The sequence below is a fragment of the Vespa velutina genome, chromosome 15, assembly GCF_912470025.1.
Source record: "Vespa velutina chromosome 15, iVesVel2.1, whole genome shotgun sequence".
NCBI classification, from domain to species: Eukaryota; Metazoa; Arthropoda; class Insecta; order Hymenoptera; family Vespidae; genus Vespa; species Vespa velutina.
In genome coordinates this window covers 4,802,488-4,826,983 of record NC_062202.1, presented here as the reverse complement: position 1 = coordinate 4,826,983, position 24,496 = coordinate 4,802,488, and the positions used below count along the sequence as shown (strand labels likewise).

The following is a 24,496-nucleotide window of genomic DNA, read 5'->3' as shown; positions in this document are numbered from 1 at the left end:
GTTTTATCGCTATGTTGTTTTATTACTTGTGTAATAGTGGTAAACGATTTCTCATTATACATTTGTTTAGGTGACAAAGATAATCTAGTTGGCGATGAAGAGTGTGACTTGGACGTAACTCTGTTGGATCTTTGCTTGTTAACCTCTTTATCGCACCTACTCGATGAATCTATAATGCTGGAATGTTTGCCTCTCAATGGTGATAATACTCGCGTTTTTATCTTTATATCAGATAAATCATGGGTCTTTGTGGTGGATCTATCTGGTGAATGTCTTAATTTTTCAGGAATATCGCTTTTGGTTACGTTAACTTTAGATCTTTGTGGACTACAAACTTTGCTTGATATTTTGTCTAATTTATCCTGTTCAACTTTCGTCGAAATTTTCAACGAATTAGACTTTCCTTTCTTTCCTTCTTTTGTCGTTGCGTTAAATGACTTGGATACATTACTCGTTTCTTTTCTATCACGTCTGTTATCAGATTTGAAGTTTTTAACTTGAGTTTCGGATTCATCGCTGAACCCAGAAAGATCTGTATCAGTTTTTGATAACTTTCTTTTCCATTCTTCCTTATTATTCCGTGGGACAGTTTTTACATTCATAGAACATTCAGAACTTTCCAAATAGGTGTTATCTAGATCAATGCTTTCAATTTCAATGGATTCCGAATATTTGTTGGAAAAATAAAGTTTCTTCGAAATTTCAATCGTGTTTTTATGATTATTGACGGTTTTCATCAAGGTACTTTCATTAATCATTATTGAGTTATCTTTTTCTCCAAGATTTGTGTTTTTCGTACTATGATCGTTCAGGCTATCGATCGAGAAACTATACTCGGCTTCACTCAGCATGCAATTAGACATGTCCAGTTGATGCATTTTTTCTCGATTCTTACCTTTAAGAGCTTCTTGCATCTCCTCCATTTGGGTCACCCATTCTGGTTTCCTATATTCTTTCGTCCCGAGGATACCTAACAATAAATATATAATTATATCAAATGTAATCGGTTTGGTCCCTTTCAGTCCCAGATATTTAAAGCAATGCCGGTTGAAAATTATTTAATCTAATATTTTAAGCAGGAACACACGCATTATGGCTATGCATTAATTCGTTATAGAGCAAAATATTCTACAATAGATAAATAAATAAATAAATAAATAAATAAATAAATAATTAACGACCCTTGCTTTTAAAAACCCTTGCTTTTTTGGGACTCAAAGGGTTTGATAGTTCGTATGAATTTATCTAAGAATGAAATATCAAAATAATGTGCATAGAGGATGTGAATAGTGTTCAGTGTGATCGAATTATTGTGATGATTCAGATAGGATTTTTAGGATAATTAAAAGTCGATAAATATTCCACCTCAAGCGCAGAGCTGAAAAGAACTAGGATATAAATTAGCAAATTTTGAAAAATCTTTCAAAAGGTTAATCATCTCTTTGATTCGACTACAATAATTACCTTCTACGGACAAATACGTCATTGTGGTAGATACTCCAAGAGGATTATGCGCTTCAAATACAATTTCACCGGTGTCATCTGGATAAGTTTCTGCGATTGTTAGTACCGAAGTTCCATCTTCAAAATCTTCAATTTGAAATTCTTGAGACGATACGATTTCCACTCCTTGTTTGTACCATTTTCCTTCTGGCTTCGGCTTCCCTTTGACCTTTACTTCCAGTCTACGAAAAAGCGAACGAATCAAATCAAAGTTGTTCTCATCGTTTTTTTCATTTTTTCTTTTTTCGTTTGTCTTCATTACCTGGTTAATTCTCCATCTTTGGTAGGAATTAACTGAGGAAGTTTCTTTATTATTTCTGGAGCAGACTCCTCTGTATCAGTATCGAAGAGAGGCGTCTCCTGAAAATAATTTGTATACATTAATATATATATATATGTATATTTTCTTTTTTATTATCATTATTATCACTATTATTACTACCTTTGGCGATAATAGGTCTTCTTCCGAACCACTTTGTCCTGTGGTAAGAGACGTTGCAACGATCGACGATGCAATCTCTGAATCTGGTACGTACTCATATGCTGTAGAGATATATTAAATAAATTTTATTTCGAGACCTGATTTTTAATGATTGATCGATGAAATAATTGAAAATTAATTAACCTTCGACGACAAGCGACGATGTACAGACAGCCTCACCAATAGGATTTACAGCACGACACGTATATTGACCTGCATCCTCGGGGAATACCTCCGTAATTGCAAGACTACATACGCCTTCGGTGTCTTGCAAAATAGTTATTTCTTTGCCTTCTTTGATCAGTTTGTCATCGTGATACCATTCGACTTTTGGCGTTGGTTTACCTTCTACGACACACGTTAGATTTACGCTCTCACCATCCATCACTCTAACAGGTGATAATCTTTTCACGAATGTTGGTGATATTAATTCAGTAGCTTCCTCCCACGTTGTGTCGAGAAGATTAACGGTAGCCGTACACGTAACTGATCCACCTACGTTCTCAGCACGACAGGTGTACGTACCTGCGAATTCTGGTTTGATCTCTTTCACCAGTAATACCGATCTATTTTCCTTCGTAACTATTCTCATCTGTGCCGTAGACTGTTAAACGAAACAAATTAAACATTATACCATTTAGTGTTTTATTATTTTTATTAATGTCATATAAAAAGAAATTTGATTTAATTACTTCGAGGGGACGACTTTCGTAGAACCACTGAAAGGAGGCTGCTGGATAAGAATCTACTCGTGCTTCCATGATTACAACTTCCCCTTCTGTGACTATTTGCGGTTGTATAGGTTCAATAAATCGTGGAGCTTTCACCTCGTCTAATTTATCTTCGCGTTCTTTTACGGTAACCGAACCGGAACTTCGAGCTTCTCCAGCAGGATTTTGTACTCTTATCTCATATTTTCCGCCGTCTGTTTTAACGGGTGAAGGTATCAACAGTTCTGCACTATTTTCATAAATCTTTATCACACGGTTTTCGCCAGGTGTAATTTCGATTCCGTTGCGATACCATTTTACTTCTGGTTTCGGCTTGCTTTCGAAGTCAGCCGTTAACTTTAGAGGTTTACCCCGTTCTGCCACCAATGCTGGCAAAGGTTTTATTATTGTAGGAGCTTGCATTACCTCTGGTTTGGAAATTTTAACGATATTGCTTATAACCAGATTGGCTCTGCATTCTGCCCGACCGAATTTGTTTACGGCACGTACGCGATAAGTTATTTCATCCTGTGGCGTAGGTTCAAGGATAATTAATTTAGCTTCTCCTGTTTCCGGATTAAACGTTATTTCCGTTCCTTTTTTTGGTATAATTTCTTTATCACCACTATACCATTTTACTTCAGGGACTGGCGTACCAGTAACAACGCATTCGAGCGTTGCTGGTTTATGTTCTTCGACCATAAGTGGCTTGATTGGAGTAGAGAAGTGAGGAGCAACACCTTCCTCTTCTTTTTCTATTAAAAATATTTTTTAGGAAATTAATAATCGTGTTATAATATTAGCATGCATAGGAAACACGATAAAATTCGTTTAATAAAAAACTTATAACATGCAGGTATTTTATATTTTTTACATCTAATTTCATAGATCAGGATTATTAGAAAAATGAGGATATATTATTTATAAACATAAATAGTTTTGTTTTAAAAATATATGTAAAAATATAAATGCATACATAAGGAGAAAACAGTTTGTTTAAAAAAAAAAAAAAAAAAAAAAAAAAAAAAAAAAAAAAAAAAAGAAATTATGTAAACCTATTCCAACATTAAAATTAACGAGTGGATGTGTTAATATTAAAAGACTTCAAAAAATATTAACGCAGGTATTTGAAGCGAGCAAAAAAATACACAAATCACACCATCTTTGATAATATTACTACCAAAGATGACGAGATTCACTGTAGACGTTGCAACTCCTGCCGGATTCGATGCTCTGCAAGAATACATTCCTGCATCTTCTTCTTTCACCTTGGTAATTTCCAAAGTAGCCGTTGTTTCAAATATCGTCATAATATATTTTTCACTTGCATGAAGTTCTTGCTCATTTCTATACCAAGAAATTTCGGGGACTGGATTACCGACGACGGTGCACGTAAATTTAGCGGGTTGTTCAAGTTCCGCAACAATTGGTTGTAGCTTCTGGATGAACCTTGGCGCAATTGTTTTATCTTTATCTATAATCGGTATATCGACTTGTGTATGTTGTCTACGTCTTCGCTTAGTTTCTTCTGTGACACGTTCCTGAATTACTTTTTCAACTTTGTAATCATCTTGGACAATTTCTTCCGGTTTCTTATCGGTTTTGATTATCTTTTCTTTACGAGTTATTTGGAAATCTTGAACAGAAGTAACAATGTCTTCTGCAATTACTTGCTTCTCCTCGACAATTACAGGAGTAATATCTTCTTTAGGTTTATCTTTCTTCTTAGGCTTCTTCAATACCAAATCGGTGCTAATTTCTTCCGTTTCTTCGGGTTTCTCAGGAGCTATTTCTAATTTTATTGGTTCTGTTTTTCTCTTTTCCTCTTTCTTTTCTGGTTTCATCTTTATTGTCTCAACAGTTACTTCCTCTACCACATCTTCTCTTTCTACGGCTTTCATAATTGGTTTTTGTTCTTCAGGTTTCAATTTCTTCGTTACATCTTCTACACTTTCGATGACCTTTTCAATAGTATCCAACGACTTCTCATCTTCTTTTGTTTCCTCTGGTTTCCGTTTTATTTTTCTCCAGGAAATTTCAGTCTTTTCAACCAAATCTTCATCTACCTTTTTCTCCTCGTGTATTTGTTCGACCTGTAGAATCTCTTCGGTTTTCTTCTCAGGTTTCCTAGCTTTTCGCCATGGCATTACCTTTTTCTCACTAACTTCTATTTTCTTTTCTTCTGATACTTCCGTAACCTTTTCAGGAAGTGGTTTAGGCATTATGACTTCTCTTTCTTCAATTACAGTTGCTACTTTCAATTCAGATATTTCTTTTTCTTCGTGTATTTCTGTTATCATCTGTTCTTGATCAATTGGTACTACAGTAACCTCTTCTTTAAAATCAACTACTTTCTTTGCTTTACGAGTCCGTCGCCAGGGTAAAATACTAATTTCATCTGGTTTCTCTTCATCAGGTTTTTCAACAACAGCGACAGGAATAATCTCGTCAGGCTTGGCTTCTTCGGGTTTCTTTTCTTTTATCAGAGGTTTCAACTTTACCTCTTCTGGTACTTCTACTTTAGTTTCCTTCTTCTCTATAGGCTTCAATGTTATCTCTTCTTTCGTTACTTCATCTTTAGGAATTCGTTTAACAGGTTTTAATTTAACTTCCTCTGGTTTAACCTCCTCTGGAACTTTTTCTTTTCTGACAGGTTTCAGTTTAACTTCCTCTGGTTTCGTTTCCTCTGGAATCTTTTCCTTCCTCACAGGTTTAAGTTTAACTTCTTCTGGAGCCTCTACTTCTGATTTTTTCCTATCTATAGGTTTTAAAGTTATCTCTTCTTTTGTTTCCTCCTCTTTCGGAATTCGCTTAACAGGTTTCAATGTCACTTCCTCTGGTTTTACTTCTTCTGGAACCTTTTCTTTTCTGACCGGTTTCAGTTTAACTTCTTCTGGAGCTCCTTCTTCTGGTTTTTTCCTGCCTATAGGCTTCAAAGTTATTTCCTCTTTTGTTTCTTCCTCTTTGGGAATTCGTTTAACAGGTTTCAATGTCACTTCCTCTGGTTTCACTTCTTCTGGAACCTTTTCTTTTCTGACCGGTTTCAATTTAACTTCCTCTGGTTTCGTTTCCTCTGGAATCTTCTCCTTCCTCACAGGCTTAAGTTTAACTTCTTCTGGAGCCTCTATTTCTGGTTTTTTCCTATCTATAGGTTTTAAAGTTATCTCTTCTTTTGTTTCTTCTTCTTTGGGAATTCGTTTAACTGGTTTCAATGTCACTTCCTCTGGTTTCACTTCTTCTGGGACCTTTTCTTTTCTGACCGGTTTCAATTTAACTTCCTCTGGTTTCGTTTCCTCTGGAATCTTCTCCTTCCTCACAGGTTTAAGTTTAACTTCTTCTGGAGCTTCTACTTCTGGTTTTTTCCTATCTATAGGTTTTAAAGTTATCTCTTCTTTTGTTTCTTCCTCTTTGGGAATTCGTTTAACAGGTTTCAATGTCACTTCCTCTGGTTTCACTTCTTCTGGAACCTTTTGTTTTCTGACCGGTTTCAGTTTAATTTCTTCTGGTGCTTCTTCTTCTGGTTTTTTCCTCTCTATAGGCTTCAAAGTTATTTCCTCTTTTGTTTCTTCCTCTTTGGGAATTCGTTTAACAGGTTTCAATGTCACTTCCTCTGGTTTCACTTCTTCCGGAACCTTTTCTTTTCTGACCGGTTTCAATTTAACTTCCTCTGGTTTCGTTTCCTCTGGAATCTTCTCCTTCCTCACAGGTTTAAGTTTAACTTCTTCTGGAGCCTCTATTTCTGGTTTTTTCCTATCTATAGGTTTTAAAGTTATTTCTTCTTTTGTTTCTTCTTCTTTGGGAATTCGTTTAACTGGTTTCAATGTTACTTCCTCTGGTTTCACCTCTTCAGGGACCTTTTCTTTCCTGACCGGTTTCAGTTTAACTTCCTCTGGTTTCATTTCCTCTGGAATCTTTTCCTTCCTCACAGGTTTAAGTTTAACTTCTTCTGGAGCCTCTATTTCTGGTTTTTTCCTATCTGTAGGTTTTAAAGTTATCTCTTCTTTTGTTTCTTCTTCTTTGGGAATTCTTTTAACTGGTTTCAATGTTACTTCCTCTGGTTTCACCTCTTCAGGGACCTTTTCTTTCCTGACTGGTTTCAGCTTAACTTCCTCTGGTTTCATTTCCTCTGGAATCTTCTCCTTCCTCACAGGTTTAAGTTTAACTTCTTCTGGTGCTTCTTCTTCTGGTTTTTTCCTGCCTATAGGCTTCAAAGTTATTTCCTCTTTTGTTTCTTCCTCTTTGGGAATTCGTTTAACAGGTTTTAATGTCACTTCCTCTGGTTTCACTTCTTCTGGAACCTTTTCTTTTCTGACCGGTTTCAATTTAACTTCCTCTGGTTTCGTTTCCTCTGGAATCTTCTCCTTCCTCACAGGTTTAAGTTTAACTTCTTCTGGAGCTTCTACTTCTGGTTTTTTCCTATCTATAGGTTTTAAAGTTATCTCTTCTTTTGTTTCTTCCTCTGTGGGAATTCGTTTAACAGGTTTCAATGTCACTTCCTCTGGTTTCACTTCTTCTGGAACTTTTTGTTTTCTGACCGGTTTCAGCTTAACTTCCTCTGGTTTCGTTTCCTCTGGAATCTTTTCCTTCCTCACAGGTTTAAGTTTAACTTCTTCTGGAGCCTCTACTTCTGGTTTTTTCCTGCCTATAGGCTTCAAAGTTATCTCTCCTTTTGCTTCTTCTTCTTTAGGAATTCGTTTAACAGGTTTCAATGTTACTTCCTCTGGTTTAACCTCTTCTGGAACCTTTCGTTTCGTGACCAACGTAATCTTTGTCTGATCTGGAATTTCTTCAATTTGCTTCCTCGTTTCAGTTTTTAATGTTTCTTTGTCTTGCTCTTTAGGAATGTGTTCTACTGGAATTTCAACTTCAGCTTTACTGTCTGGTATTAGTTTTGTCGAAAGTTTTCTTCCTCGCCTCCAAGGAAGCTCGGTCTTTTCTTCGATCTTTTCTCCATTTACAAGCTGTTCCGATCTTTCTGGTTTCAATTGTTCCTGCGGAATTGGAGCGACGGGCTTAAGCGTTGGTTTCTCCATTTCTTCTTGTTCAAGTGGTCGGCTACTACGTCTAGTAGGTTTTAAACTTAACGTTCTAAAGTCTTCGATTACCTGTTCGTCTTTTTTAATTATTTGTTTTGTTTCTTCTACTTTTGAAGGAATATGTTCAGTTTCCGGTAATTCCGGTACAGAAGATTTTGTTTTTATTGTACGACGCCAAGGAGCACTAGACGAATCCAGAGGTGCTTCCTCGAGAGTTTCCTGAGGTCTAATTGGCATGGTAATTTCTGTTTTCTTTTGTGGCTGTTTCTTTTCTTCTTCCTTTTCTTCTGGCTTTTGTCGTATAACAGGTTTCAATATTACTTCCTCCTGTACTTTTTCTTCCTCCCCTTCTTTTTTCTTCGTAATTGTACGACTCAATTTTTTATCACGGAGCCAAGGAACTTGAGATATTTCCTCGCTAGGACTTTCCTGCTCTTTAGGTACATCTTCCTTCTTTGGCCTTTTACCTCGAATCCATGGAACAGCCGTCTCTTTTTGAGTGACTTGTTCAGTCTCTTCTATCTTATCAGTTGTTATTTTAGTATGATCTTCTTCTTCAACGTAAGGTGCTTTGTCTAATGGTTTCTTTCCTCTTATCCATGGTACTGGTGTTTCTTCCTTAACTTCCTTCTTTACACTTTCTATGTCTCTGCCAATTTGAAGAGTAGTTATATCTTCTTTTTCCTCGTATGGCATCTTTTCTTTTGATTTTTTAATACCCCTTGACCACGGTACAGCTTCTTCAGTTTTACGTTGTTCTACCGTAGTATCTTTCTGAATATTTAAAAATTTACTGTCTTCCTGCTCTTCGACATATTCCGTAGTTTTGTCTTCCATCGTTTTCGTGATTTTCTTTGTCGTTTCCTTCTTTTCTGGCTTTATTGATTTTAATGAAACTTCTTCTAGGGTTTCTTTTATTACTTCCTTTTTGTCTACCATTGTCTTCTTTAATGTTACCCTTTCTTCCGTCCATGGCTTCGTTTCGGCTACCTGAGGTATTTTATCTGTCTTTTTAATTTTAGATTCAGTTTGAACACTGGTTTTCGTATCAGAAGTGACAGTCAATCTTGTTGTATCCTCTTCCTCGGTATATGGACCAGTTTCTTCTGGTATTAATTTCTTTTCGATTGTTTTATCTTTTATGCTTGGCTTCTTGATATCAATCGTTTCCTTCCTCGGAGACTTTAAATCGACCTTTTCGACTTCCTCTTTAGGAATGTCTTTTTTATCTGGTCTTGCTTTTTTCAACGTGATCTTTTCTTCGGTCCAAGGTTTAGCTTCAACTTCCTCCTTATCTATTTTTTTTGTTTCTTTTACGTCAGTAGATATGCGAAGTAATTTGATACTCTCTTCATCACGATATTCATCCTTTCGAATGTCTTCCTTAGTTATTTCCGTAGTCGTCTTAGTGACTGGCTTGAGATCAACTTCTTCGAGTATTGATTTCTGCACTTCCGTTTTAACAGGTTTAGTCGGTTTAAGTTCAACAGTTTCTGGTGTTTCTTTGATTAATGCTTTTCTCTCGACCTTAGCTTTCTTTAAAGTGACTTTTTCTTCCGTCCAAGGTTTAGGTTGTTCTACTTTTTCAGTAACAATTTTTTCTTTTGTAATTCTCTTCTCTTCGGATATCTTAGATACATCTAAAAGTGTGGTGTCTTCTTGTTCTACGTATTCGATTTTATCATCTTTCTTCATAACTGTCTTTTCCGTTTTAGCTGGCTTTAAGTCGATTTCAATCGTTTCCTTCGAAACTGGCTTTTTAACAGGTTCGCTTTTCTTAAGAGTAATTTTTTCTTCGGTCCATGGCTTAGGTTTTTCTTCATCTTTCCTGAGAACCGATTCATCCACCCTGCGTGATAGTTTTAAACGTTTAGCATCTTCTTCCTCAACGTACACATCTTTTGAAACTTCATCGACATATGAAGTGTCAGAGATCTCTTTCCTAATTAACGTTAAATCTTTGGTTACTGGTTTCAATGTTATCGTTTCCTGACTAGGACGTCTTATCTCTATTTTATCAATCTTCGTAGGCTTCAGTTCAACTTGTTCCAATTTTTCTTTCGGAATGTCACGCGTTGTTTGAGGGGTCTTTTTCAAGACGATTTGTTCTTCCGTCCAAGGTTTCTTTTTACTCTCAACCGATTCTAATTTGTCCAATGATACATCTCTCGATTTTGGTTTTTCCCTCCTCCAGGGAGTAACATTCGTAGGTCGAGGTCGATGACTTACTCGACCTCTTCGCCAAGGTAATGATTCATCTCCGGGTTGAAGAGGTAAACCCTCTTCATCCAGAAGCAATGGTTTCAATATTACATCCTTCCCTTTTTCTAGACCATCAAAAATTTTCTCCCCAGCTTTTAAACCTGGGCCCGATTCGGCAGGGACCTCGTAATAAGTCCCTTTCCGTTCTGAAAGGTCAGAGTCAATTCATGATTGTGTTTCGAGTAAACGATTGAGAATTCAACACTCTTAGCACACTGATGCATTTTCAACAAAAAATTTGCAATGCTAATCATAGCTTTGAATAATAATATTTTTATTATGCGTCGAAGTTTTATTTAACAACACAAAGCATATAAAAACGGAATATAAATGAAAAATTTTGGCTAACGATGAAATCATTCCTGTGCAGTATAATATTTTGTAACTTTATGTGTTCTCAAATTAACACGCAGATAAAAGAACGAATACGTTCGAAAAGTCATGCATTGTAATTTTGGACACCAGGAGCAAGGTATTGAGCCAAATTAAGTACGCAAGAAAGAGAGAGAGAGAGAGAGAGAGAGAGAGAGAGAGAGAGAGAGAGGGAGAGAGAGAGAGAGAGAGAGAGAGAAAGAAAGAGAGATCAAGGCAAATCGCCAAAATGTCGACCTTCGACCACCAGATTTTAATTAAAATACTTCAAACAAGCATCGTACACCATTGATCTAAAGGTAAAAATGATAAGTAAGATGATGCAGCGTTTTAAAGCGAAGGTAAGAACGAATAGGAGTAGGGAAAATAAGGAACGAATAGATTATGTTTCTTCGGCTACAACAAAGAAATAAAAGTGACAGAAGTGAAAGTGGTGGGAGGTAGTCATGATGCATAAGCGATGTTTGCAAGATCCGAAGGTTGGACAAATCTGAGAAATAGTAGTGGGGAGATCCGACGTACGATGACGTCTTACGCACACCTCTGCCTCCAACATTAGGCTACCCTTAATAGTCATCTACTGGAAGGCGAAGATGAAGAAGCGTAAGAACACTCGCAAGGATAAGAAGAAAAAGAATAACGATTTTTAATGCCTATTCTTTTTACGCTCGCTTTATACACTCTTTTAAATTTCTTTTTGATCCTTTTTTAAGGTGTTCTCTGTGTGTGTGTATATTTAAAATTGTGCTTCGTTAATAATATCCAACGAGTGTATTTTGTTTAAGTGTGAATGAAAAACAATTGTGACAGTTTTGACAGCTTCGGCCGTCTTCGATCAAACCGCACGTCATTTATTTCTTTTTTTTTTTTTTTTCTTTTTTTTCATACTCGGTTTGATCGAAGTACGGCCGTAATTGAACTGGACACGTCTGTTCTTGTTTTGTGAGAAACCGTTGCGAAGATAGTGCATCGATTTTGAGACGAATTTCGTGCTCTTATACATATCCGTGGTGCTACGGAATAATATATAAAAGTGATCGCAATTTCTCTGATCGTTTTGTTTGTTAACAGAAAGTTGACGAATCGTTTGGTTATCCAAAAAATCGTAATATACGTGGTCAGTGCTAATCATTTCATACTTCTTTTATTTTTCTTTCAAAAAACATTGTTTGATATATCGTCGTTAAAGCGATTAAACGATGAAGCGCCTCTAACGCGTCTCGTATCGCGAATTGCGTGAACGGGGGCAGTGATCTACTATATTCTACCGTGTGACACATGATATTTATTGGATGAATCATTTACGATTGGAGTGGTCATGTGTAAAAATAAAAATAAAGTCAGCAGTCAACGTCTAGCAGTGCGTCGTTGCCCCTGACCCTGTTATCCTTGTCTCAACACCCACTTAAAACTTTCTGTTTTATGATATCATCGTATTTTTCTATTTTATTCTATTAATTCGTTTTAATAATCATGCTTTATTCGAATTATCGAATTATGTTTATAACGAATTTGTCGATTTATAATATTAGAGAAGTAATATACGCTTTAGATTGAATTGATTTCTCGTTATATTGATTTCTCGTTAAGAGGTTCTCGAAAATACGAATCATAATATCATCAACTAAGGACCTCCTCGAGATAGGCAAAGAGAGATTCCTCGAATGCGTACTAATGTCTAACCAGAAATAATTTGCTCCCGCAGAGTACGCTGACACGCGCTCTCCCGTATTATTTCTGGCTACGTTGAATCACTGACAGCTGGTAGAGCCGAAATAGTCTGCTTCGTCGGCCTGCTCCCTCCCATAGCGCGTCCGTTGCCGATGGTGCTTGGAGATCGAAGACACGAAGACACGAAGATGAAGAAAATAAAGCCCTCGATGAGATGATTCATCATCGAGTTGTTATTACTTTTCTTTACGTTGGCGAATACAGGATCTTGGCACATATTTTGTTTTTCAGGTGGTTGCCGTTTCAAGGTCGTCGATAGAAAAATTTCGACTTTCTTCTTTTGAATTCTGGCCCGCATTAGTTTGAAAATATTTAGAGCTTCGCAGCTTTCTCTTGCGATATATTAGAAATTTGTCGATGAAATTGATCGTTCCTTTTGAGAATATTCTCTTTAGATGTTTCTTTCCTTATCTTTTTTTTTCTTTTTTTTTTATTTAGAATAAGAAATAGAACGTTGCATGAAGGAATGCGAAAGAGAACGATGTCGTTCCATTCACGGTACATGGCAATGCGTTATATCCGGCTAATATTCCAAGCATTGAAACGCAAGACGAACGGATTACATATCCAACTGAAATACTTGCATACCATTAGATCCGTAACATTGCCTTCGCAAGAAGATATCTTTTTGTAAAGATCGGCGATTCGTAGCTAATAGAAGATAGAAATATGATTTGGCTAGACGTAGCCAAAGTCAGATATATAATCCGTTATAGATATGTTAGAGAGAAAAAGCAGGCGAGTGCTAGAGCAAGAGAGCTCTCATGAATTTACAGAGTCTTCGTAGAGTTTCGTATCGGTGGCCAAATATAGTTAGGTAATGTAATACACGTCACGTGGTCAGAAATAGCCGAAGAAGAGGGCCTAGGAGGGTGTGCACACGGCACTGACGTGTCCGCTTGCCTCTCCTTTTGAAACGTCCGAAAGAGTAGAAACTACCGAGGAAAATGCGTTTTATCTTAAGGCGAGCTCTCTTCACGCTCGTTAAACTAGCTACCGGGGGAAAGCCGATACTTAGAATGTTAAAATTCTCTTCTAACGAACGTTCCAATATGGCCGTACATTTTCACGATTCGAATAATCCTGAAAATCTTAAGAACAATTTTACAAGCTGTTCTATGAAATAAACTAATCACTTTTCTTTCTCTGTCATAAGCTATGATAAATTGGAATTACCTATTGGAACTAAATTATGTTGTTTCTATTCTATTTTCTCCCCTTTTTATTTTTCTTACGGTCCGCGTACCACGCCTGCTTTTTTCTTCCCCCTCGCCCACCCCCCGCCGCTTACGTTATATTTCGTGCATATACACGACGAAAAAAACGCGCTGTACAACTTTATCTTTTTTTCCTTTCTCTGATTAAAATGCGCTTTATCGCTCTCTTAATCGCGTTAATTTCCTTAATTAATTTATACATTGGTCTAGCGGCAACGTCCGCCGAATCGATAACAAACCAGACGTGGACGTATTTTCAATTCGTTTTTATTAGACTTTTCCATTGTACAATAATAAATAATCGATTAGTAAAATGTTAGCTAATAACTTGACACAACGGAGTGCATAGAGAAACGCTTTTAATTCTTTTTTTTTCTTTCTTTCTTTTTTTTTTTTTTTTTTTTTTTTTTTTTTTTTTCTTCTTTTTCTTTTTTGTTCTTTTTTTTGAGGGAGGGCGGGGTTTTCATCATTAGCGCGATTGTAGTTATTCTTGCTTAGTGGTATTTATCGCACGAACGAAAAAACGATTTACACATTTCTATGTCTATATACGTATAATTATCTTCTAACATTATATGTATCTAAGATGAGAAACATTGACAAGATGCTACATCGAACGAGTAAACGAGTTTATTATAATTCATCGTTGTTTTCATCGACGTATTTTCGACGTTACTTAACATATATTTTCCTTCCCATTCCTCTGATCTTTCCAATTCCTTCCATCTTTCTCTGTATATTTATCATTTTTCCTATTTACAAAGTATAGTATTTAGATTCTATCGATTTATCGACAGTTCGAAGCACCACCTATACAAGTCATCTTTCTTTTCATTTTTTTGTTTCGTTTACTTTCTTTTTTATTCTTTTTAACATAGAACACGAAGACGTACGTAGGGTGAGTCTCGCTCGTTAATTAACACCTTTTTGCACCCTACGTTCGTCCTGTCAAAGAAAAAAAATCAAAATATTTGAAATTCTTTGCTACAATCCTTTGCACGTTTCGTCTCATCCTTTTTCTAAGCACCATCTTCGCGATACCTTCTCCGTTTGAAAACAAATCTCCGTTTGCTTTTTTTTCTCTTTTCTTTCTTTTCTTTCTAATTGGTCAGACTTGAGAAAGAAAATAGAAAAAAAAAAAAAAAAAAAAAAAAAAAATAAGAAAAAATAAAAAAAAAAGGATAAACAATTCGTCGTAACCTCCATTTTAATCGTTTGCCACTTAGCTCGTTTCACTCGCTCGTCTACTTTCAAACACGACGAGTTAGTATGAACTTCCCGGATTGTGCGAGAATTTTAATTAAGTGGATAAGGGATGAGAAGAGTATTTACGGACTCGTTTGGAGGGTTCAAAAGGAGAATGGGTTATATGGTTTTAGAATAACGCAGTAAAAAGCGAAAAAATAAATATACGCACGATACCATTTCATGGATCGTGACGCACATAGAAATCCATATTGCATTTAAGACAATAGCACGATCAACCGAGAGACTAAGGAGATCCTATATGAGTATATTTTATCAAAGATTAATCACGCAAGACTACGATTCTATCATCTCACTTGTCATATGGATTTCTTTGGCAGTTCTCTAGAGGTACGTTTTCGTCAATCCAATCGCGTTTCGTGTTAGCAATTGAATTTGTACTTTTTTTCAGTTCTTACTTTTGACGATGAGTTTCGCAGAGGTTTCTACGGTACCGGCTGAGGTCGTAGCTCTGCAGCTGAAAGTGCCAGTGTCCTCTTCGTAAGTTGTTGCAATTAATAGTACAGCATTGTTGCCCTCGTGAATCATCTGGAAACGTAACAACATTTTTTCGTCAGCCTACTGATTCGATATTGTTGATAATCTCGTAAATAAAAAATCGACAAATAAAAAGTGAATAGAGGTCTCAATAGATCTTACCTGAAAATCGGGCGACTGTGGTATAAGGGCACCTTCCCTGTACCATTGAATCGTTGGCTTTGGTTTCGCTGGAGTAACCTGAGTTTTAAATTGTGCTGGTTGTCCCTCCGAAACTATTTGATCTTTCAGCGGCGATAATTTTGGCAAAACATCAGCCGCATCTGGGGCTAAACGAAAAATAATATATATATATATATATATATTTAAAATTTCCTATATCTTCCATATTTTCAATATTGATTTAAATTAAATTCATTTCTTCTTCATTGATCTTACCAAGAACTCTCAAATTTGCTGAAGTAGTAACATCGCCGGCAGGATTTTTGGCAATACATTTATAAACACCTTCGTCCTCGGGAAAGGCTTCTGTGATTTTCAAAGTGCAAAGATCACCATCTTTTTGCATTTGGAAATACTTTGATGGCTTGATAACCTATAAATGTCAAAATATACATTCGTATGTCCTTCAAAAATTCTTGAAAAATTACATTTATTTTACTTGAATTTACCTTATCGCCTTTCTTCCACTGAACAGTAGGTACAGGCTTTCCTGTTATTTTGCAAGCGAACGCTACGGACGTTCCTTCTTTAATCGTTTGATCTTTAAGAGGTTCCAGAACAGAAGGTGCCTTCTCTACACCAGGCGTTGTTGGTTTTGCGGTCTTTGTTGGCGACTGAGGTCCACGAACCGTGCATTCGGCGTCGCAACGTGCCTCGCCGGCACTATTGATAGCGACGCATTCGTATTTACCTGAATCATTTGGTATAGTTTCCAAAATAAGAAGAGTGTAAATGTTATCCTCTTCCAAAGTTTTGTAACGGATATCAGCCGTCACTTTTTTGCCGTTCTAAGAAAAAAAAAAAAGAAAAAAACAGATAAAATTATCAAATAATTGTTTCTTCCTTCATATAAAAAACAATTAAAAATAAGTTGCCGATAATAACCTTCAACCAGTAAACGTCTAAAGGTTTGGTGCCAGTGACTTTGGCATCAAAACGGGCCAATTGTCCAGTTGTTACCGAAGTATTTTGTATGGTAGATAGAAAACTAGGTGGTACGACTCCACCTCTTCCAGGTTGTCTTCTACGTTCCTCGACAACGAGATTGGCACTGCATTTAGCTTTGCCTCCACGATTTTCAGCGATAACGGAAAATACTGCAGAATCTTCCATAAAGACCTGACGAATAATTAAAACCGACTTGGTGCTGAACGTGTAGATTTGAAGATCCGGTGAGTTCTGGATCGGGAAGTCTTCTCTGTACCATTTTATGGTTGGTAATGGATCTCCATCGAATTCGACCTCGAATCTCGCTTGTTCTTGTTCAAAGGCTCTGCATGGTTGAATCTTCTTCGTGAAAACGGGCGGCTTTGCCGGTTTCATTTGTCCTTGGACCACGCGTTCTTGAGTCTTGGCCTTGTGCTCGACTTCCGTCGTTTCAGTAGCTGTTATTTTCCTTGTTATTTCTAAGTCACCCTTTACCTCTTTCTGGGTCTGTTTTTGTTTTGCCACGTGAACCTCCCGTCCATGAACCAAAGATTCCGAAGGTTCCGGGGGAGGTCTTCCTGTGCCCTTTAAACGCTCAGTGTCGATATCTACCTCAGTTACATGCGGTTTCTTTGCGAATTTAGGCTGTGGTGGTGGTGTCACTTGAGTTGTTTCTTGTATTTTCGTGTCTTGCGTTTCACTGAAGTAATCGAAAAATTTGTTTCATCGTTACAAACTTCCAGAAAGAAGAGGTCGAAGAATTTGATGAAAAACTTTCGATTGTACTTACAGACTTTCCTGATATTTCTGAGCCATTCCTTTAGCCACGGAATGAGATACCACTTTGTCACCAGGAATGGCGAACTGATGGGAAGTTTCTCTCAATCTAGATTCCTTCAACACTTGCTCCTCTTCCAAGCTCATCAACTTTTGATAATAGTCCTCGTTCTTTTTGTTCTTTACCGATTTCTGCCATTCGGCTTCAGGTTCTTTAAAGACCTTTTGCCCAAGATGTTCGGTCGCAATCTCAATGCCTTGAGAAACGGTTTGGTGACGTTCCTCGAACACACGCTCGAGTTCTGTGTTCTGTCTCTCCGACTGGTATTGGGTTAGCCCATAATCGTACCAAGCTAGGGAAGAAATAGGTTAGACCTTCGTTCTTACGTTGTCGCAAAAACGACAACGTACGCCGATTAAATAATTGTAGCTTCGTCTCGTTGAGGATAACGATAACCCTCGTAGATACAACGCATTCTTTGGTTATAAATTCGGATAGCGATGATGTATTTAGTTTATTCCGTTGAAAATTTATAAACATAATTAACGCCTTTTTTTTCATCAAAAAACGTTGTATCTCTACGAGTGATTCATCGGGTTTATCGAGAAAATCAGAATAAATACGACACAGTACTTCATTGGCGATGCAACACATTTCTATGTTTCCAATGTATTAGGAAACAAATATTTCAAATTCGAAATAATCGGAGACATAGGTGGACATTCAAAAGTTCATTCAAGTTAGAATACATGGTTAACACAATTTGAGCAAAATCTTTCTTCCTTTTTTTTTCTCTTTTTTCTTTCTTTCTTTCTTTCTTTTCTTTCTTTTTTGCATTTTTAATAACGTCAATAACATCGTACACTTAAATCGATCATTCTGTATCCTTCGTCTTGAGTGAAGGTTTCGTGACCTCGATTTCCCAAAGGCGTATGTATCATGGAAAGTGAAAGTGCAATTTTCGTTAATTAAATATATATGTAATTCGTACCACCATTCATTGAACACATTATTGAGACACGTAATAAGAACATGTAGAGAAAGAAAAATGGATTTGAATTTAACGATTTTTAGATAGTTTTAGATAGGAGATGGACCAACGAGGAATCAATTTTAGCAAAGTAAAAATAAACACATGTGAGCATAGAACTAAATCTAAAATAATAAAAATGAAATTAGAGAGAACACGATAATTGGACACACTGAGGAATACGGAGCTCTGCTTGAACATGATTAGAAAAAAATATTTTGCCAAAATACGCGAATGTATAAATAAAACGTAAATAAATTTACGTAATGATCGAAAAAAGGATGATTGAATTAGAGTTGAAAAAAAAAAAAAAAACCGTCTTCTCCAGTGTAACGTAGATTGGTGGAAAACGCGGAGAAAAATACACCTACAATACTTTTCTCCGTGTTATATTTTCTGTAACATCACGCACATTCGTGAAACATAATCTGTCTAATGGTAATAAATAAATAATACGAATGCTCCATCCATGACTTGTCATACCTGAATTGCGTTTATCCTTCGGTTTATGCGTAATTCGAAGGTGTCATTGCTCGAAATTCTCGTCCGATTTCCAAAGCCCAAAGAAATAGAAGAAGCTGGTAGCGTGAAGGTGGCGAGGTTTGTGTCATAGAGATTAGGAAATATGATGAATCGGAATGGGAATAGGAGAGAGCTAGGCTTGACTGTGTTCCAATTGTCTCAAGTGTCTATTGTGCTCGATTGAGAGAAAAATGTATGTGTCGTATCGATATATTTATGTACTGTGTTGCGATTGTACGCATTGTACCTTTACTGTTACGATCATTTTTTATACGATCGCGTGCAAGGTTTGCATCTATTGCATTTGCGTGTTGTATTATTGTTCGATATGCTAAGTATTGTTCAGTTTGTTAGATGCATTCTTTGTCGAAAGCTTGCTCGGACAAACGATATAACGAATAATAATCGTAGAGAAAAACAAAATAGAGTTTTCATATAAAAATACTGATGAGACAAAGAATGCAATTTTGCATATTTGTAAGAGTGTTTCCGTTGTAAGAGTGTGACAACTTACGTCTAGGTGAATTCTTCAATACCCCACGATAGTCGTCGCTTCGCTGCTTAACCGTTAAGAAAGTTTCTGTACGTGATTCCCCAACGGAACTTCTTGCGATTACTTCGACCTTTCCATGATCGTACTGTCTAGTCTTTGGTATATCAAGATGATACATGCCGTCGTAGGTTAATTTGTAACGCGATCCCTGCAACACGATATTAACATCCCGTGAATATCATAATATCGCAATCTAACCAATTGACAAAAATAATAAAAAAAAAAAAAAAAAAAAGAAAAAAAAAACGCATACGTTAACGACAGTGTGTCCATTGAGTATCCACATAACTCGTGGCCTTGGGTGGCCTGTAACGCGACAGCAAAATCTGGACCAGTCGCCTTCTTCAACGGTAACTGGTTCTGGTTTGCTCACAAACACTGGTGGTGCACGTACTTTTTCTTCTTCGCCCTCCTCTTCAGGAACACTATGAAAAGAAATCAAACGATATTTAATACAATCGAATATTATTGAAGTAAACATTACATCTATTCTCATATCAGAACATACATCTGCCATGCGGCTTCCATTTCTCGTATTTTTTCAATACTCTTCATGCCCTTCGGTAACTGAGACTCGTAAATGATACCAGGTTTTCCTGCGGTTCGAATTATCGCTCTAGTTTCATCCATTCCATACAAGTTAGTCGCTCTGCAGAGATACTCTCCGCTATCTTCCGGATAGACCCAACCAAAGTTCATAGCAACGTAACCGAAGTCGTATATCGGCGTAAATCTGTTCTTTTGTGGTAGTGGTTTGCCGTTGAAGAACCATTCAACCTTCATATTTGGATCACCTACTGGTGCCAATTGACATTCGAATTTAGTGCTGTTCATTTCGACAAGTTCCGTTTGATCCTGAATTTGTGTAACGAAACGCGGTGGTTGTTTCTTATCGGCATCATAGAGATCATCTTCGGTTAAGTGAACTTCGGATGTATATTTTTTAATAGTCGCTTCCATTTGCATCAAAGCTTCCGATTTCTTCATGCCCTTTGGTACTTGATTCTGGAGGATGATACTTGGAAGTTCTGAAGAAAGATTTTATACGGGTAATTAATTATATTTTGACGATTATTTTGTTAAATAAATATGAACTGGGAAAGAAAAAAAGAAGATCTCATACTTTTGCAAGATACAGATGCCTTAGTGGTATCTTCACCAAGATCATTGATGGCCTTACATACGTATTCACCAGAATCCTCAGGATATACGTATAAAATGTCCATGGATACGAAGCCCATATCATATACAGTTCTATATCTATGCCCTGCAGGAATAATTTTTCCATTCCTATACCATTCGATGCGTAAATTAGGATCATCTTTTGGTTCCACTCGGCATTCGAACCTAACTGGTTCTGATTCGTCGACTGTAGCCGATTGAATTTGAGTAATAAAACGGGGAGGTTCCCGTGGTGCTTCTTCGACTGGTGGCTCGCTGATAGGTCCACGTTCTAACTCCTTTAATTTTTCACCACTCATACCTGATGGTAGCTGTGAATCGAAATCTATCGTCTTCTTAGCTGTAAATAGAAAATAGAGTAGTATGAGGTTCAAAATCTTATCGACATATTGTATCTTTTAAATATAAAAATATGTATTTTTTACGTACATTTACAAGTGATGGTTGCTTTGGTAGTCGCAGTACCCCATTTATTCGTAGCTCTGCAGACGTATTCACCGCTGTCTCTCGCATACGTATAAGACATATCCAGTGAAATAAATCCGAAGTCATTAATTTGATGTACGCGAGAGCCAGTTGCGAAAGGCCGACCATTGTGGTACCATTCAACGCGCATCGTCGGATCACCGACCGGTTCGACTCTACAATCGAAGTGACTTGGGCCAGATTCCTCGACCTCGATATCTTTCAATTCGACTATGAATCTCGGTGGATTAGGAGTTTCCTCTTCCGCAAGGATTTCATCTTTCTTGTAGAGGGATTCTTCTAGTTTTTGAATACTTTCGGTACCGGTCTTGAAATTGCTAGGCAATTGTGGTTCTAAAATAATACCTTGACGACCACGAACTTGCAACTTACAGGACACCGTAGCTTCTCCGTGACGATTGGTTGCCTTACACGTGTAAAGGCCGGAATCTCGTTGATAGCAATTGGCCACTTCCAAAATGACAAAACCAAAATCATGAATGGTTTTTACCCTGGTACCAGCTAGAAGAGGCTTTCCATTATGGAACCATTCAACTCTCATGCTAGAATCGTTGATAGGTACGAGCCTGCATTCGAAATGAGCTAAGGAATTCTCTGCAAGCGTTAAATCCGATGGAGTAGTGATGAATTCTGGTGGCTTTCCTGTATCATCGTCGGGACTTGGTTGCCCAGGTTCGTTTCCAAGACCTTCGAGTTCAGCTATCTTATCTATTGTACTCTCCATGCCTTTTGGCAATTGTGATTCAAGAATTATACTGCGTTTTCCTGTACACTTCATAGTACAAGTGGTTACTGCTTCACCGTAATCGTTAATTGCTCGACAACTATATTCTCCGGAATCTTCAGGGTAAATTGGTGAGATCTCCAGGATAACGAAACCGAAATCACAGAATGTTCGAAAGCGTGAACCTGTTCGAAGCGGTTTACCGTTCCAGAACCATTCGACCTATAAACGCAGTTTTTATTTATTAGAAAAGTTAGATAATAAAAAGTATATTTATATCTTATATTTGAAATTATATTCGAAAATATATTTTACCTTTAATCTTGGATCATCCGTAGGTGTAAGTCTGGCTTCAAAGTGAGCACTTTCTCCTTCCCGAAGACCATCGATGTTGCTTAAAGGTACAGTAAAAACTGGAGCTTTACCACGTTCTTCAACTGTTTTCTCGTCTCTAGTACGAATCATAGAGTCCTCGAGGGTTTGGATTTTCTCTAAACCACCTTCCATTCCTTTTGGTAATTGGGATTCCAAAATAAGGCTGGATTTTGAAAAACATTTCAATGTCGCTTTAGTCGTATCTTCGCCGTACTTGTTGAAGGCTCTGCATTCGTATACACCGGAATTTTCTTCGTAACAATAAAGTATGTCGAGAATGACGATACCGAAATCATGGAAAGTTCTATAACGATGGCCGTGAGGTAGCTTTTTACCATTGTAGTACCATTCAACTTTCAAGTCTGGATCATTGACAGGAGTCAGTCTGGCTTCGAAGTGAGCAGATTGTCCTTCCACGAGTTTTGTAATGTCTGCAATTTGCGTGATAAACTTGGGTGGTTCGGCAATAGGAGTAGTTGGAGTAGTCGGTTGTTCACCGCCGTAGCTTTCAAGTTCGCGAATTCTAGCGAGAGAATCAGGTTGAAGAGAATCGAGGTATACTCCACTTTTTCCGAAACATTTAATGGTCGCTTTCGTATAATCTTCGCCATATTTGTTGCTAGCTTTGCATACGTATTCTCCGGTGTCATGCGACATAACTCCGGCAATATCCATAACGACGAATCCAAAATCGGAAACCATTTTGAAACGAGAAGAGTGTCTAAGAGGTTGTCCATTGTGGAACCATTCGACCTTCATATGTGGATCGCCCACAGGAATAAGAGTACATTCGAAATGTACCGATTGTCCATCTTTAAGACCCTCCAAGGACTGTATATGAGTGGTGAATTTTGGTTTTTGTCCCTTCGACTTGTCTACGCATTCAAGCTGAACGCTTATCTCTGCTTTACCCCATTTGTTCGTTGCTCTACAAGAATAGGTACCCGAATCTTCAATTTTAGTTCCAAGGACTTCCAATACGACCATACCAAAGGCGTAAACGGTTCTAGTACGATGACTAGCTTCTAATGATTTTCCATTATAGAACCATTCAACCACCATAGTCTGATCGCCCGTTGGTGTAAGCGACGCCTCGAAATGAGCTATCTCACCTTCCGATAGATTAGTCAGATTCTCGAATTGTGAGGTGAAAACGGGAGGATGTCCCTCTTCGCTTTCAGGCAAAGCACCATCCTGCCGTTTCAGAGATTCCTCGAGGTCTTGAATAGCTTCCAGACCTTCCTTGCCTTTTGGATGTTGAGACTTTTCGATAATACTTTCTTTAGTCGAACAATATACGGTCGTAGATGTAAACGCTTCTCCAGCTTTGTTATATGCTTTACAGGTGTAAATACCAGAATCCCTATCGTAAACATCCGTAAGATCCAAGGTAACAAATCCAAAGTCGCTGGTCATTTTAAAACGAGCTCCATGCTCCAAAGCTTTACCATTGAAATACCATTCGATTTTCAAATCAGGATCATCCTTCGGTTCGACCTGTCCTTCTAAATGAAGAGGTTCAGATTCTCCTAACTTGAATTCTGGTTGAAGAGGTACGGTCCAAATTGGTTTGGGATATTCATGTTCCGGTTTATCATCCGGTCTTCTATATTTCGATAAATAAGCGTCTTCGGCTTCTTTAACTTTTTCCAATCCAGCTTCACCTTGCGGATGTTGAGTCTGGAGGTAAATACTTTGTTTGCTGATGCATTTCAGGGTACCTGATGTCTGTGCTGTTCCCTTGGAATTCGTTGCCTTAACCGTCACGATGCCTGAATCCTCTTCGTAGCTATGTGTAATGTCGAGTGCAACATATCCAAAATCGTAAGTCGACTTAAATCGTGCACCAGTTGGTAGTGGCTTTCCATTCATGAACCATTCAATTTTCATAGTTGGATCTTTTGATGGTTCTACGTTACACTCGAAATGAACGTTATCACCTTCAACGCATTCTACATTGTTCAAGTGAGTTATGAAAACTGGTTCTTCGTACACGGGTTCTGGTTGCTCGGTAGTACCGATTTGTGGTTGTTCAAGAGCATCAATTTTGGGCAATGCGTCTGGATGAAGAGTATCTCCAAGAAGCCAATGGCGATCCACAATTTTCAAACTACACGTAGACACTGCTTCTCCAAGTAGATTTGTAGCTTTGCAGGTGTAAATGGCCGAATCGTCTGGTCTTAGACCGTTGATGGACAGTGTGACTAAGCCAAAATCAAAGGTACTACGTAATCTTGTACCAGTTTGTAGGGATATACCATTTTTGAACCATTCTACTCGCAAATTAGGATCAGCTCTTGGCTCTACTTGAGCTTCAAGATAAACATGTTGTCCTTCGACCAATTTATCATAACTTTCCAAATGTTTCGTGAATACCGGTGCTTGTTGAGGTGTTGTATCAACGAACATCTCTGGTACTTTATTCATCTCCGCTTCCTTGAGTTGAATCTTTTGCCATGCATCCGGTTGTATACTTTGAGCATCGATCGCAGACCGTGCTTTAACTTTGAGAGAAATCGATGAAACGGCTTCTCCGCTTTTATTAATAGCTTTACAAGTATACACTCCAGAATCTTCTGGTATGACTTTCAATATGTCCAATGTTACATAACCAAAATCATGATTTACATGGAAGCGAGATC

The 24,496-nt window shown here is 37.5% G+C and overlaps 1 protein-coding gene across 16 annotated transcripts in view; it reads right to left on the bottom strand.

Moving 5' to 3' along the window:
* LOC124954283 (titin) overlaps nt 1-24,496 on the bottom strand; it is an 86,294-nt gene that overhangs the window by 40,460 nt on the left and 21,338 nt on the right. For 14 of the 16 annotated variants that reach the window (XR_007102504.1, XM_047506951.1, XM_047506961.1 and 11 more), the window contains 19 exons: nt 21,795-24,496; nt 20,699-21,701; nt 20,211-20,609; nt 19,596-20,115; nt 19,341-19,512; nt 19,049-19,235; nt 16,995-17,334; nt 16,163-16,904; nt 15,727-16,065; nt 15,494-15,650; nt 15,218-15,384; nt 14,977-15,106; nt 3,875-10,138; nt 2,677-3,449; nt 2,129-2,588; nt 1,946-2,046; nt 1,766-1,863; nt 1,465-1,685; nt 896-970 (listed from right to left, as the gene is read on the bottom strand). Coding sequence is in view for 15 of the 16 variants with exons in the window: in XM_047506951.1 (XP_047362907.1) it covers nt 896-970; nt 1,465-1,685; nt 1,766-1,863; nt 1,946-2,046; nt 2,129-2,588; nt 2,677-3,449; nt 3,875-10,138; nt 14,977-15,106; nt 15,218-15,384; nt 15,494-15,650; nt 15,727-16,065; nt 16,163-16,904; nt 16,995-17,334; nt 19,049-19,235; nt 19,341-19,512; nt 19,596-20,115; nt 20,211-20,609; nt 20,699-21,701; nt 21,795-24,496 (14,850 nt within the window). In the remaining variant the exon portion in view is untranslated. Of the gene's footprint in view, nt 1-895; nt 971-1,464; nt 1,686-1,765; nt 1,864-1,945; nt 2,047-2,128; nt 2,589-2,676; nt 3,450-3,874; nt 10,139-11,486; nt 15,107-15,217; nt 15,385-15,493; nt 15,651-15,726; nt 16,066-16,162; nt 16,905-16,994; nt 17,335-19,048; nt 19,236-19,340; nt 19,513-19,595; nt 20,116-20,210; nt 20,610-20,698; nt 21,702-21,794 lie in introns of those variants that run through there. The other 2 variants (XM_047506960.1, XM_047506958.1) reach the window with 2 other exon arrangements.